Raw genomic sequence first — 14529 nt, forward strand, 5'->3', positions numbered from 1 at the left:
TGGACTGTGTGCACCCTGCAGAAACCTTGGGGGGGGGGAGCACGGAGAGGGCAGAGGGTGCAAGACCAGATTTTTTTTTAATCTTATAAAAGTGCACAAGAGCAATGAACTTTGTTTATTGAATCTTTCACATCACAGATCTTCTCCCTTTCTATTTTCCTGAAGATCAGGCTCATTTCTCTTGGGTGCTTCCACCAAAGCCTCAGTAAATGATTTTTTCAGCTCGGCGGAGGCAATAGGTGGCTTCGAAGGGAACTTTGTGAGGTTTGATCTTGTTGCCATCCAAGCGGAGCATGCGGATTTGGGAATACGTGCCTGGACTCGTATTGTGGCAAAAACTTTTGGCATGTACCTCTGTAAAAGCAAAACAAAACAAAATATTTGTTAATGTGTGTTGTTGCACATTTTGATAATTCTTTAGTGCCATGTGACCCTTTTTATCATTTATGGATCAAGTCTATTTTGGTGGCTGGATATAACCATTTCCTTTTCAGTATATTTATGTATTTTCCTTGCATTTTCTCACCACATATTGGTACACATACACTGCCAAAAGAAATCACCACACCACTGCAATGCACTGCTTCACATAATGCTAACATGCCATCATGCAACAACACACATATATACATATATGTATGTATGTATATATATATATATATATATATATATATATATATATATATATATATATATATATATATCCATCCGTGCATCCATCCATGGGGACCAGACACTGTGCAGAGCGTTGGGGCTGCTGAAGCAGTCTCCTTGGCATTTGGGTACAATCCTGGACAGGTCGCCACTCCGACACAGAAAACCAGCAAGCTGGCACTCATTTTGCCGACCTCGGAAGGATGACAGATTCAGTTAACCCCACCTGGTATTAATTAAACAGTTGAACAGGATTTGACTCAGGACCCTAAGATCCCAAGCCCGCCCCCCGAACCATAAAGCCAACACCAGGCACATACATATATATATATATATATATATATATATATATATATATATATATATATATATATATATATATATATATATATATATATATATATATATATATATATATATATATATACAGGTAGTCGCCGACTTATGACCGCGATCGGTTCCGACTGACCAGTCGTAAGTCGATTTGGTCCTAAGTTGGCCAACCTTTATTTTTACCTTTATTTATAGTGTATAGGCCTATGCAAATATAAATATAAATAAGTATATGTGTATATATAATACCAGATGACACGTGAACCCATTGGGTTCCCGTTGTGACAGTGGTTGATAAAAAAAATCATTTCAAAAATATATAAAATAAAAGATAGCTCCAGCGAACTATACCACTGAGGTTGTTTACATTGATTAAATAATCCTGAAGAGTACTTGACTAAATCGGGAATTGATTTTTAATAATTATTTTCATTGCCCGATTTGAACGAAACTTGATACTGCACGTCAATGTGAAAAAAAAATGGAGAAAAGAAAGTCGAAGAAATTATTCCGTGTAATCTTCTAAACACAATTTTATTTATTAATGAACACGGAAGTATTAGATCAAAATGGTGATGTTTATTTTTTGCTTAAAAATAAATTGTTTTGTCTCTACTAAATGTTTTAGATTTTTAAATAAATCATTTCAAGAAAAAAAAAAGATAGCTCCAGCGAACTATACCGCTGTGGTTGTTTGCATAGATCAAATTCTCCTGAAGAGTATTTGACTGAATCAGGAATTGATTTTTTTTTAATATTTTTTTCGTTGCCCGATTTGAACGAAACTTGATACTGCACACACAGGAGAATGATGAGTAAGGTGGGCTGAAAATTTTTGCACTATTGTGTTACTGTTTTGGCTGTATTTTGGGAGCATACATACATACATGCATACATCTACACAAGATGAGAGTTTTCGTAATACATACACACACACACACACACACACACACACACACACACACACACACACACACACACACACACACACACACACACACACACACACACACACACACACACACACACACATACATACATACATACATACATACATACATACATACATATATATACACACACGTGTATGAATGCTGTACATATATATGTATATGCAGTATATATCAATAAACAAACATATATATATATATATATATATATATATATATATATATATATATATATATATGTATATATTGATGATAATGTCATATTGAAAAAGGCTATCGTTGTCATTTTGGAACACCCTGTCCAGTATATAAAGACCCAATAACCTTCCTCACCCATAAAGGGGCTTCCCTCCCTTCTGTCGCTTTTTTGAGCTCGATTTCTTTGGCTGGAAGAGCAGGGGGGTTAAAAAAACTCGCATCAGCAGGATGATTGAGATGTACGCGTACTCGCCTGTGAGTTGTCTAACCTGGGTTCAAATTCCGACAAAGCTATAAACTATCTTCCTTTTGTTTCAGAGGAAGGGTGATTCATCAATGTGTCTTCCATTCCTTATCAAATTGAAACAGACATCTAAGTACGAAAAGTACTCGATACATTCCGAGTCTGTCTCGCTTTGACTTGTCTTGTCTGGGTTCTAGTCTTGAACCGAATGTAAACTGTCGTCCTGGTGCTTCACAATCAGGTTGTTGCCCCAATCAGTGGGTACATGTTGAGCTGTGGATTTATGTGCTTACAGTATTGATGGACATAAAATTTCCCATGGTGTCTCGCAAACAGTAAGCGATTGTCACTGTGACCTGGACGAATTGCAAATTCTTGTCTTGCAGTGCAGGGGCACTGTATCAGCAGCACTAAACAGCACCTCAGTAATGATGTAATAATTGGGCCACATTTGCATTGAATCCCCATCCAATATGCATAACGAGTACCTGGTCTGACATTGACTGACCTGAACAGATTTCTTCGAACAATTTAAACAGATTTATTTTATGTTTTTAAATAAATGTTTTTTTCTACATAATTATTTTCGAAAAATGTGACCATATAATTGAACAATCACCCTTTTTTTCTACTTATTTGTTATATTAGGCTTTTGACAAACTTTTGTTTCATTAATGAGAAAATAATTTGTTTGGTGGTTTGGATCTGACCCTACCCTCAATGTTTGGTGACTTGGATCTGACCTGACCCTCAATGTTTGGTGACTCGAATCTGACCTGACCCTCAATGTTTGACTCGAATCTGACCTGACCCTCAATGTTTGGTGACTTGGATCTGACCCTACCCTCAATGTTTGGTGACTTGGATCTGACCCTACCCTCAATGTTTGTTGACTTGGATCTGACCTTACCCTCAATGTTTGGTGACTTAGATCTGACATTACCCTGAGTGTTTGGTGACTTGGTTGTTTGCAATGTTTGATGACTTACCTTCAATATTGTTTGCCTCGATGTAATAATATTGTAGGTTCTCATGAACACGTGGGATGTTTTCAATTTGGTTGAAGCCCAGGTCAAGTTCAACGAGCGTTTGGATGTTGAAAGTGTTCGGAGGGATACCTTCGTTCTTAAGTTCATTGTATGCAAGGCGGAGATACTGCAGATTAGGTGTTTGCAGCAGGTAGTCCTTGGGAATAACAGAGAGTTGATTCTCTTCGATATAGAACTGCTGCAGGGATGCTGGCAACTCTGATGGGAGATTGTCAAATTCGTTTGCTGTTAACTCCAGTGTCACCAACGATGTGAGGTCCTAGGAATGTTCACAACTTTTAGCAGACAATAAAGATAATCGATCAAATGTATGAATGTATCATGAAATGTGTCCACAGGTAATGCGTGAGTGTATAATGAAATGTGTACACAGGTAATGTTTCAATGTATAATGAAATGAGTACACATTATACACTTCAACCTTCCCTTACGTCTTTTAGGGAGATCTTTATTTCTATCCTTTATCTATTTCATTTACTTTGCTGCACACACGATCTTCCCTTCACACATGCATGCCCGCATAGTAAAAGACAGCACATTGGCATATACAACAAAAACCTCATTCAAACTTCGAGCCATTCCCGAACCGACCATCACCTCAGACCTTCGCCATACTTGAACCACAAAGGTACACCATTCCTATAACCATCACAATATCCTTACAAAAATCCCTACATCAATTCAAGCTCACTTACCTCACCATAACTGCTACAATGCTTCAACCACCTCACACAACCGCCACAAACGCTGCAACCACAGTCACCACCACAGACTTACACCACTGTCCTTTGAAGATATCGAGGAACAATGGACGCCACATACCATAACAGCTGCAGTGTTTGGTACGTTCTGGCGTGTAACCCAAAGCACAAGTATGTGCGAGAATCCGTTCAACCGCATGGATAGCTCCAGCGCACCACTCAATTACAGCTCCCATTTGGTGTCCAGCGCATGTTCATGGCCGGAAAACGCTCCTCCGGATACCCACACCCCATGGTAACCTTGGAGCTCCTTCGCGTGGCGTTCAGATATGAATGGGGTCATTTCCAGTATGGGGTCCTTGCAGGGGCGGGGCTAATACTTGGAAAAGCATCCGTGCACCAATAGGGGCGCTGGGAAATGCCGACTGACCATCCTCATCCAACTTTGGGCTCCTCCCTTACCAGACATCTGTAAAATACCCTGCAAAGGAGTTGTAGTGGTTCTGGGTTGTGTGTGTGTGTGTGTATGTGTGTGTGTGAGAGAGAGAGAGAGAGAGAGAGAGAGAGAGAGAGAGAGAGAGAGAGAGAGAGAGAGACAGAGAGAGAGAGAGAGAGAGAGAGAGAGAGAGAGAGAGAGAGAGAGAGAGAGAGAGAGAGAGAGACAGACAGACAGACAGAGACAGAGAGAGACGCATCTGCTTTTGGCGAGGTCGGTGGCACGGCACGGCACGGGATGGATGGAGGAGCTGAGCAGGCGGACCAGGGTGCTGGGCGAGTGAGCAATCCAGGTGTCGTGCTGAGAGCATCGATTAGGGCAATCCGAAACACAGTTACATTTACAGACTTGCACTTCATTATTAAGTTATACCGGGCGTAGTGGCGTGCGCCTGTAATCCAGCTTCTCGGAGGCTTGGGTTGGAGGATCGCTTGAGGACGGGAGCTCTGCACTGGGCCGTGCTCTGAGAGGGTGTAGGGCAGCCCGGAATCACGGCGAAACCCAATCCTTATCCCTGTGTCGTAAGAGGCGACCAGGGTTGCGTCAGGAAGGGCATCCGGCGTAAAACCTGTGCCAAATCAGTATGTGGATCATAACGGATGATCTGCTGTGATGACCTCTAACGGGAGCAGCCAAAAGACGAACAACAACAACTTCATTATTAAGTTATCTTCTCACATGTTCTGTCTCGTTTGTTGTGGACGCAAATGAGCAACCAGCGAGGACAAGTCCCAACAACCATTCTTTTCAGAGCGACACCACAGACAGCTACCTCTTTCATTTTTTCCTTCTCTGCACCTCATCTGCATTTCATTGCACCTCATCACACCTCCTCCGACCATGCACCTTAGACATCCTCAGTTTTCCTCCCCTCCTCTCCCTCCAAAGTGTCTGGGAAGCATGGGCCCATCGGCTGCGCCAAGTACCAAAGGAAGTCGCCAACACCTCATTCTCATTCTCTCTCTCTCTCTCTCTCTCTCTCTCTCTCTCTCTCTCTCTCTCTCTCTCTCTCTCTCTCTCTCTCTCTCTCTCTCTCTCTCTCTCTCTCTCTCTCTCTCTCTCTCTCTCTCTCTCTCTCTCTCTCTCTCTCTCTCTCTCTCTCTCTCTCTCTCTCTCTCTCTCTCTCTCTCTCTCTCTCTCTCTCTCTCTCTCTCTCTCTCTCTCTGTCCTTGGGGTATGTTTCTGATGGCGCCTGTCTTCGTATAAGTTTAGAGTGTGTGAGTTTATGTCGGTATAAGTCTGCATTGTGTCCTTTATTGTGTCTTTGTAAATATTTGCATTCCCTTGTAATAAATAAACCTGTGTTATACATGTACCCATCTTGCAGCGTCTTTTCCCTATTGGTCCAGCAAAATCCGCATGCCGTTTAGCCAGGAAGTTTTACCCCACCAATTTGCTCGTTAGCCGGTGCATACTTTGCAGCTCCGCTCAACTGCACCTGATCCGGTGAGTTAATTAGAATATGGATCGAGGTTACGAGACCCTCCTTGGTGTGGATGCCCACCTGTAAGGTATCACGCGAGGTAGTGTAACCCTACCGGATTGGCAGTACCAATCGGTGCTGTGGTTGCTTAGCAACCTGCCGGAGCACGAATTTGTTTGTGCCCTGTGTCCTTGGGACTGGATGCTCGGAAAGAACCGGAGCACTTCCCCTCGTGGTCAAACTCGAACCCTGGATCCTTAACAGTATAATGAAATGTGTACACAAGTAATGGACCAGGATAATGCTATTGAGCTATTTGTGTTGAATAATTCAGCTAACCAGTGTTATTAGCAAGGCAGCACTGTTTAAAATACAGTTTTTGTATCATGTATCCACACCGATTCATGTAATATGTACGCACACTGATTTATGGTCCCAAATATGTGAACACTCAATCTGTTTCGACATTCTCTAACCTTCAGTGTTTTAGGAGGTAAACCCTTGTTGTTGAGGCGGTTGTTATTGAGGAACAGATCCGTAAGGTTTTCCATATGTTGGAACGTTCCTTCTGGCACCTTGCTAATAGAGTTATATTGGAGACGAAGGTCTCGAAGGGATGAAGGCAATGGATGAGGAACCTCAGTTAGACTGTTGTGTGATAAGTAAAGCTTTTCAAGGGATTTCAATCCTGCAAAGGCTTTGCTTGCGATGCCTTTGCTCGTGAGGCGATTTCGCTCAAGGAAGAGCCAAACAAGACTTGTGGCATTCTTAAAGGATTCCTCACGAATCTCCTCAATAAGGTTGTTCTGTAGGTAAATGTAACGCATCTGGGCAGGTACAGGTGGGACGGCATGCAGGTTTCGGCCGTCGCAGTACATGGAAGTTGGCCAGAAGACCGGGCAATGGCAAGTTGCGGGACACGGTCTGATGGAAGGTGCTTGCCAGGTGAATATGGAGCGATATTGAGCCTGAGCAGTGCATGGCAGAATAAGAACCAAGGCAAAGAACATTCCTGGAAAAAGGAAAGGGGGTGGGGTAGGAGGGGGCATGGGGGTAGAAATGAGAATTCTGTATTTACTCTTTTCAATGTCACAAATCTTTCTGAACAAGTGTCATAAATTATTTACTTATTACAGCTTTATTACCATTGTATTTGTAATAAAAGTAGGAGCATAATTTCAAAGGTGAATGAGTAAGTACATGCTCTGATCGATATCACATTTTTCACTTTACCTCCTTATGCGAAACAATTGAATGTAAAGAGCAAATGCAACTTCAGTGAATTTCCTGCTTATTTTGGTTGGTGTACCTATGTCCTGTCTTGTCTACGATTGTCTGAAACACAATGTAACGTCACGTACATGTTTTGTTTGTGTGTGCATGATTGGTTGTAAACAAAGCACGTGATGTTGCATATCTTCAGTCCGTAGTATGAAGTGAATGTCGTTTTTGGAAGTTTTAAGTTATTGGTACAATCGATACTGACCCTTGTGTTCATCTCTATAATTAACCTCTTGATCATTTAATTGATCAGTAAGAACCAATAAAATTGCCTTATTTGATTTAGTCCATCATTTGCAAGCATTGTTCACAAAAGTTTATTATTTCTGAGCATTGATCAAGCAGGCTGTCAGGCACCATCATCTCATGTCACTACTACTACGGTACTATGACATTCTCCTGGCCATCCATAACATTTACTTTTTTATCCCCATTAAACCTACCTAACCCAACACTCTTACTTGCAGGTTACTGCATTCCCAGTTCCCTTCCCTCCTTGCTCTCCACTTCCTGTTCATTACCCTCACCAGAGGTTCAGAGGGTATTGCATTTGGGTCTGTTTGTTTTTAGATGCCTATGTGCCTTTAAACCCCTTGAGACCCTTAAGAACCTTTTATACCCCGAAGACCTTTTAGAACCCTAAGAACATTAAGATTCTTAAGATCCTCTTTAGACCCGGAAGACACTTTTAGAACCATAATACCATTTTCACCCCAAAGATCCCTTTAGATTTTAGAACCTCAAGACCCTATATACTCTATTAGACCCTTAAGACCCCTTTCTACCCTTTTAGACATTTAGATCTTCACACCTTTCAGACATTTTAATATCCTTTCGACCCCATTGATATTTAAACCCTTTTTCGACGTTTTAAGCCCCTTTTAGTGCAGTCAAAATGTCGGATGACCTCCCACAAATTGCAACAAAAGCAAACTCAACAGATTTTGATTCCTGGATATGTCCTCAGTGACAGAAAAAAAGTCCTAAGGGATCCTCCGGGGGGGGGGGGGGAAGTCCTGAAATCATGGAAATCAAATATGGCCGCCACCCGGCTTCGAGGAAAATGAGAAAATTGTAAAGATTGATATTTTAATATGTAAAGATATGTTTTTCTGCATTCTAATTGTTTCTAGTTTTGGTCAGTATATTGATATACAAGAATAATTATAAAAAAGTGAAATGTATTGAGGGTAAAATAAAAAATTATAGCTTTTTGTCCAAAAATGTCAATTTTTTGTCCCGAAAAAAAATATTTACCTGAGACTGATTTTGGCTCCTGGACCAAAAAAAATAAGAAATGTTGAAGACACAAGATGAAATCAAGTCTAGGGCAATACAACATAATTATGTAAATCATTGAAACATGACAAAATTTACAATTCCACTCGGGGCAATCACATCTGCCTGACGAAGGTTTCGAAATGAAAATGAAAATTCGCATTGAACTCAGAAACTACATCCATTATAAACTTACTATACATGTTGAGAAAAATAAAGCGTATTAAAGTTAGAACTCGACAATGTCGTCATCATCCTCATCATTGTCACATGGAGTGTTTGTGCAGCCAGAGCCCCTGCAGTTTCCACAAGCTGGAGTGCACTCAATGTTGTGCATCTCATGGTGCTACATTCAGCCTGGCAGTTGCACCTAATGACACGTAACATCTTTTCAGGAGCTGGAGCTATTGATGTCTGAAGTGGCACAAAACCCTCGTCACACTTCTGCCCGGTGTGCGGGTGACCTCCTTTAGCTAAATTGCGGCCGCGCGGGCCCACCGGACGAGCAATCTAGTCGCAGCTTTTCGGATCAACGCCGAAACCCAGCTATGGGTGTTGTTAACCACACCATAAATCAGCCAACTCTTCTGTCCACGCGCTACAGGGTTGATCGCCGAATTGTCGATGTACCAAATTATTCGCGCAGACAGAAATGCCGGGGATTTATACCTCAACGGAGCCTGCACGAAAACGAGCCGCTTTCAGCAGCTCATTCTGTTTGCGATTGCCGAGCGGTTTTATATCGCCAAGCCTCGTTGGACCAGATGTACGTTTTATCGGCTATTGATCAGCCAGCTATTTATTCCGAACGCAATTATGGCAGTCAATGGTAGGAAAGGACGCAACGAGCAGGTGACATTTCAACAATGGGGACATTTATTTCAAATGCACATATGCAATGAATGGGGGGATGGGGACAAGACACGAGCAAAACCCTACAGCCGATATCTATTTATTATGTACATGCACTTACAACAATTATACTTGGTGGACAAGACGCCACAGACTTTCATTCAAAAACCCCAGAAAAGAAAGAAGAGAAATGGGCTCGAAGCCTTTAATGTTCCTCGGAGCTGGGATGACCGAAGGTAAAATGATGATGACCGAAGCTCCGCGAGGCCGTGCAGGTTACCTTTGTCGCCCTTGAGGCGACTCGATGGTCTTTTTGTCGGCGACCCACCATATGTCTCGGTTGTCTAAGCGGCAGCTGTGGTAACGGCGGCTTGGTTGGTCCAGGCCTAGCAGCACGGCCTGGTCGATCGGGCCTGGCTGACGACACTTCAGAGGAGCGAACGGGCCTTGCTCTTTACGAGTTGATGCTCTTAAAGAGCCCGCTCACTCCTGAGCATCGCTCGACCGACTCGGGGCTCGATTGCCTGGACCGTTATATAGCTGGCTGGTGACTTCTCTCCGGCTGGCGACCTCTCTCCGGCTGGCGACTTTGCTGCTGACTCCAACTTGACTGCCTTCACTGACCAACTCTGACCAAAAAAGAGCCTCGGCGTCGAAACGCGCCGTTTTATAGCCCCGAGGGGAGGGGTTTTTGCTCCCTCACCTTCGACCCTTCACTCCCGGTTGGCTCCACCCCTTTCGTCGTTTTGATCCATTTTGAAAGTCATGCGCGGCCGTGTTTAAGATCACCCTGCCGCTGCGAGGATGCCATCGTGTTCACCTGTGGAGACGTTGGTTGTTGGGGATGTTGTTGTTGGTGAAAAGATGGCGGCACCGTGGAGATGCTGGTGAGGAGATGTCGGCCGTTGTTGAGATGTTGTTGTTTGTGATGATGTTGTTTGTGGAGATGATGGTGAGAAGTTCGTTTGGTTGTGGAGATTGGTGTTGAGGAGATGTTGGTGGTTGTGGCGAAGGTGGTGAGGAGATGTTTAAATTAAAGATAGGAAAGAATAACACTACCTCAAAGGTTCACAGCCCAGCACACGAATAATTCCCGTTATACATTGGTGGAGAAATCTAATCTGGACACACACTTATCGACATAACTGATCTTCAGGGAACCTGAATGGTGATCTGTGAATTTCCACAAGAGTAACACTACCCCTTCCCCATTTTACAGACTCATCCCGAGTTGTCAAATTTTCGTGTGCCTTCATGTGTAAGTTTTTCCCCTAGTACGATTTACCTTCGGATCCCTGAGTGTGAATTTTGGTGTATCCGTGTCCCAAAAGTAAATAACCTACGGGCTGAATAACTAACTAAACAAACTCACTCATACAGACGACTTAACTAAAATTGCTGGCGCTATGACAAACATGCAGGGGGAGCAAAACTCATTTACAATTTTATCTTAACTTAACCTTATACATTTTACACTAAACCATGGCCCAGGACTGATGGACTCTGTGGGAAAAAGGGAATGGCAGAGTTATTCAGTATTTCAGGGTGAGGGCTCTGCAGCTGAAGGTCGGATGTCTTTGGGGCCTGTTCAAAAGGCTCCGTTGTCTGTCACAGAACCTTTTCATTAGTCCAAGAGCATTAGGGTTTAACCTGGACATTTTTGGTAACAAGCTGATTTTTTTCAGGAAAGGTCCAGGAATGTGTGTGAAATAACATACTAAAAGTCCTCATGAATCCTCCTTGAGCGTTTTCCGCAATCCAAAATGGCGTCCAAAATGGCCGCCATTTCCTGTTTTTCTCATGACTTTGCAAGTAGGTTTACCTATAACACATTTTAAATGTCTACACATATGTTTTGAAGTATAAGGAACTCAATACAATACATATCGGAAGATTTTGAAACACACAAAAACGAATAAAACCGCTTAAGCTCTTTCAGAAATCCAAAATGGCGTCTGAAATTGCTGCCGTTTCTGGTTTTACACCAAGGTACTTCAACACGCACTTTAAATGTCTTAATATATGTTTTGCGACTCAATGAAATGAATCATATACTTATTGGGAATTTTTCAAAAACACGCATTTACCAATAAAAACACTTGAGCTCATCCTGAAATTCAAAATGGCGCCAGAAATGCCCCTTTTCCTGTTGTTTTCTCATAACTCTGCAACTAAGTAACCCAATAAAGCACACTAAAATGTCTTTATATATGTTATGGGAGTCAAGGAATCTCGATAAATTCTTATTCGCAGATTTGAAACACGCATATCTATACCAATAAAACTACTTGAACCAGTCCCAAAATCCAAAATGGCGCCAAAGATGGTTGCAATTTCCTGTTTTTCTCATGACCCTGTGACTAAGTTACCTCAATATGCACTTTAAATCTCTAAATATATTATGTCTTGAGAAATAAGGAACTCATTCAGATACTTTGAAGTACAAAGGAAACAATAAAACTGCTGAAGTTCTTTCTGAAATTCAAATGGTGCTCAAAATGTCCGCCACTTATCAACACACTGCTGTTTTAGCCTGTTTCAAGAGGCAAAGACATTCAAAACAAGATCATGCTAGAGATTCAAACCTCAAAAGTTTCAGATGAATCTTTACCTTACGCATGCACACACCTAGTTGCATCAGTCATTGTCTTCATCGTCAGATGCTGTATCTTCAATGTTGATGTCCTCTGAAGTTGGGGTAATATCATCGTCGGCATCTATAAGAGTTGGTGCTGTATTGTTGCAATTGAGACCACTGCATTTACTGCACATTGAGGTACAAAAGAGCCCAAGTTTCTTGCAGCTACATGTCATGCTTCTGCAACCATCTGGTTTACACCCACATGCCACCATGTTCAGCAAAGTGTCGGGTGCAACAGCAATGTCTGTTTCTACCGGGGTAAGAGTCCCGTCCTGAAATCGCCAGCCCCATTCTGTTGGAGATAAGGAGTTACCCATCCATTCCTGGACGGTAAGATAGACGCGATATGAATGTTGCTTTGCTGCAGCACTAGTTGGAGGTAGACTTTCTAGCTGAAAGGATGAACTCAGGGAACTGCGACCGATTGCCCGTTTGTATGCGATGTGACGGTAGTCATCAAGAGATTCAAAACTGCTGGCTCCATAAAGCTTAAGAATGAAGCCTTCCCCAGCTTTTTCCACCTCGTCATGGGTGCTTCCACTGTTTGTGAAGGTATCCAGCAAGTCGTAGTCCCGCTTCTTGTGCACCATGTTGAAAGCTTTACACTTGCCCTGACGATAGATCGCAGAGACCGTGTCACATCCCGTCACAGCATGAAGAAACATCAAGTGATTTCTTGTGTCCCCTATGGCATGCTGAATCTCATGAATGTTGAAGACCGTGACAGGATTACTGCGGCATAGCATGTACACATCGGCGGAAGAGGTTGCCCGAGCAACTAGCATTACCAGTAAGTCTGTGTCCGTACCAACGACAGCAACTGGCACATGTTCTGACTCTGCCAGTGCTAGTGCTGTGGAGACAATCAGGGTGTCGGCGTCTGCTTCTGCCTGGACTTTTGGAAGAACTCAAGAGGTCTTATTGGTACTTGCGTGCTTCAGCATCTCTTAAGATGTATTCTAATGAGTTCCTCATACTTCAAAACATATATGTAGACATTTAAAGTGTGTTTTGGGGAAACCTGCTTGCAAAGTTATGAGAAAAACAGAAGAGGCGGCCATTTTGGACGCCATCTTGGATTGCGGAAAATGCTCAAGGAGGATTTATGAGGACTTTTAGTATGTTATTCTAGACATATTCCTGGACCTATCCTGAAAAAATCAGCTTGTTACCAAAAATGTCCAGGTTAGGGCCTTGTGGTGAATGGAAGGTCGTGACGTGTGATCACATGTTGCCCGGCTTGAGCACAGAAGAGATAAAGCTGAGGTTCGGCTCGGCCGCGGGGTTTGTCCCTGGGGCATTGCCGTTTTATGTCGGCGGCTCACTTGGTGCTCATTGAATGGTGAGAATACTGATTGATATATAATACTGATTTATTTTGCGGTGATTAGTTGCGCGTGTGTACCTTACTGCTTGTACTCCATGCTGCGTCTGTATTTCCTGGTGTGCCCGTAGAAGCGGCTTCAATCAAATGGAATAAAGCCTAAACTCTGAAGGTTCTTCTCTCGTCTTCATTTCAGGCCTATTTTGACCTAATGCTCTTGGACTACATGTCTTCAGCTGCTGGAGGCAACTCACCCCAACCCGGCATGCCATATGCCATCCCACAGGCCATTCTTGAAGCAGGGAGCCAGGCTGCCCAATTGCAGTCTTTGCTCATGAAACAAATGCAGGTCTGAACAAAGAAGGTGGCCGGCTGCCCAATGCAGTCTCAGGCCTTCCCCCTGGAATGAGCGCAGTTGAGCAGTGAACACAAGCGGTGCACGGGCTGCACCAATGCACTCCCGTGGTGTAGCTGCCTGCAGGGCAGTCCCTGCAGAATACTGGATGGGCACTGACGCAAGCAAACACAATGGTCGGTGGGGCTGCCTGCAGGGCAGTCCCCGCAACTTGTGCGATGATCCTGGCGCACATGGTAATGGATGGACACAGGAGCAAATGCAAACAAGGGCTCGCAGGCATGGGGTCAAGGCAGAGGCAGGCAGACAAGGCATGGCAAGGCCGGAACAGGCCCCTGTAGCACAAACAGGCCGGCATACGAAGCTGGCCGGACTCTTGTCTCGTTCTGGAGGTTTGTGGAGAGAGTACGGTGGTGCCGGCTGGTCTGAAGGCGGGCTTGGACCTACCTTACTGTTTCCCTCCCAACCTATCGCCTTTGCCTGTCTCTGTCCATACCCACTCCTTTAGTTTGCAAAACCAAATTTAGCCCCATCTTATTTATTTTATTTTATTTTATTTCCCTTTTTAATTCGTCTCCCGAACCCCCTTTATTGTCTCTGTCCAGCTAACCTATAGTGTCACCTAGCCTACTCCCAACCCCGATGTTCCCTTCCTGGAGGGGAATAAAGGAGAGCTCGCGTCCTGCCTTGAGGCCCAACAAAGTCTCAGAATGGCCTCCTCAGATCTCAGCGATCTAACCCAAAGTGGGT

At 43.4% G+C, this 14529-nt stretch overlaps 1 protein-coding gene and 1 pseudogene across 1 annotated transcript in view; one reads left to right on the forward strand and one right to left on the reverse strand.

Annotated features, from left to right (window-relative positions):
* Positions 1 to 100: 100 nt before the first annotated feature.
* Positions 101 to 14529, reverse strand: part of LOC147020669 (lumican-like) — a 37830-nt gene continuing 23401 nt past the window's right edge. The window contains exons 2-4 of the mRNA XM_085896200.1: positions 6525 to 7060; positions 3369 to 3687; positions 101 to 354 (exon numbers count right to left, since the gene is read on the reverse strand). Of these exons, the coding sequence (XP_085752326.1) occupies positions 203 to 354; positions 3369 to 3687; positions 6525 to 7060 (1007 nt within the window). The 3' untranslated portion in view covers positions 101 to 202. The remainder of the gene's footprint in view (positions 355 to 3368; positions 3688 to 6524; positions 7061 to 14529) is intronic.
* Positions 4996 to 5136, forward strand: LOC147020670 (signal recognition particle RNA; annotated as a pseudogene).

The sequence above is a fragment of the Eptatretus burgeri genome, chromosome 9, assembly GCF_056783735.1.
Source record: "Eptatretus burgeri isolate ZD-2024b chromosome 9, Ebu_testis_v1, whole genome shotgun sequence".
Lineage (NCBI taxonomy): Eukaryota > Metazoa > Chordata > Myxini > Myxiniformes > Myxinidae > Eptatretus > Eptatretus burgeri.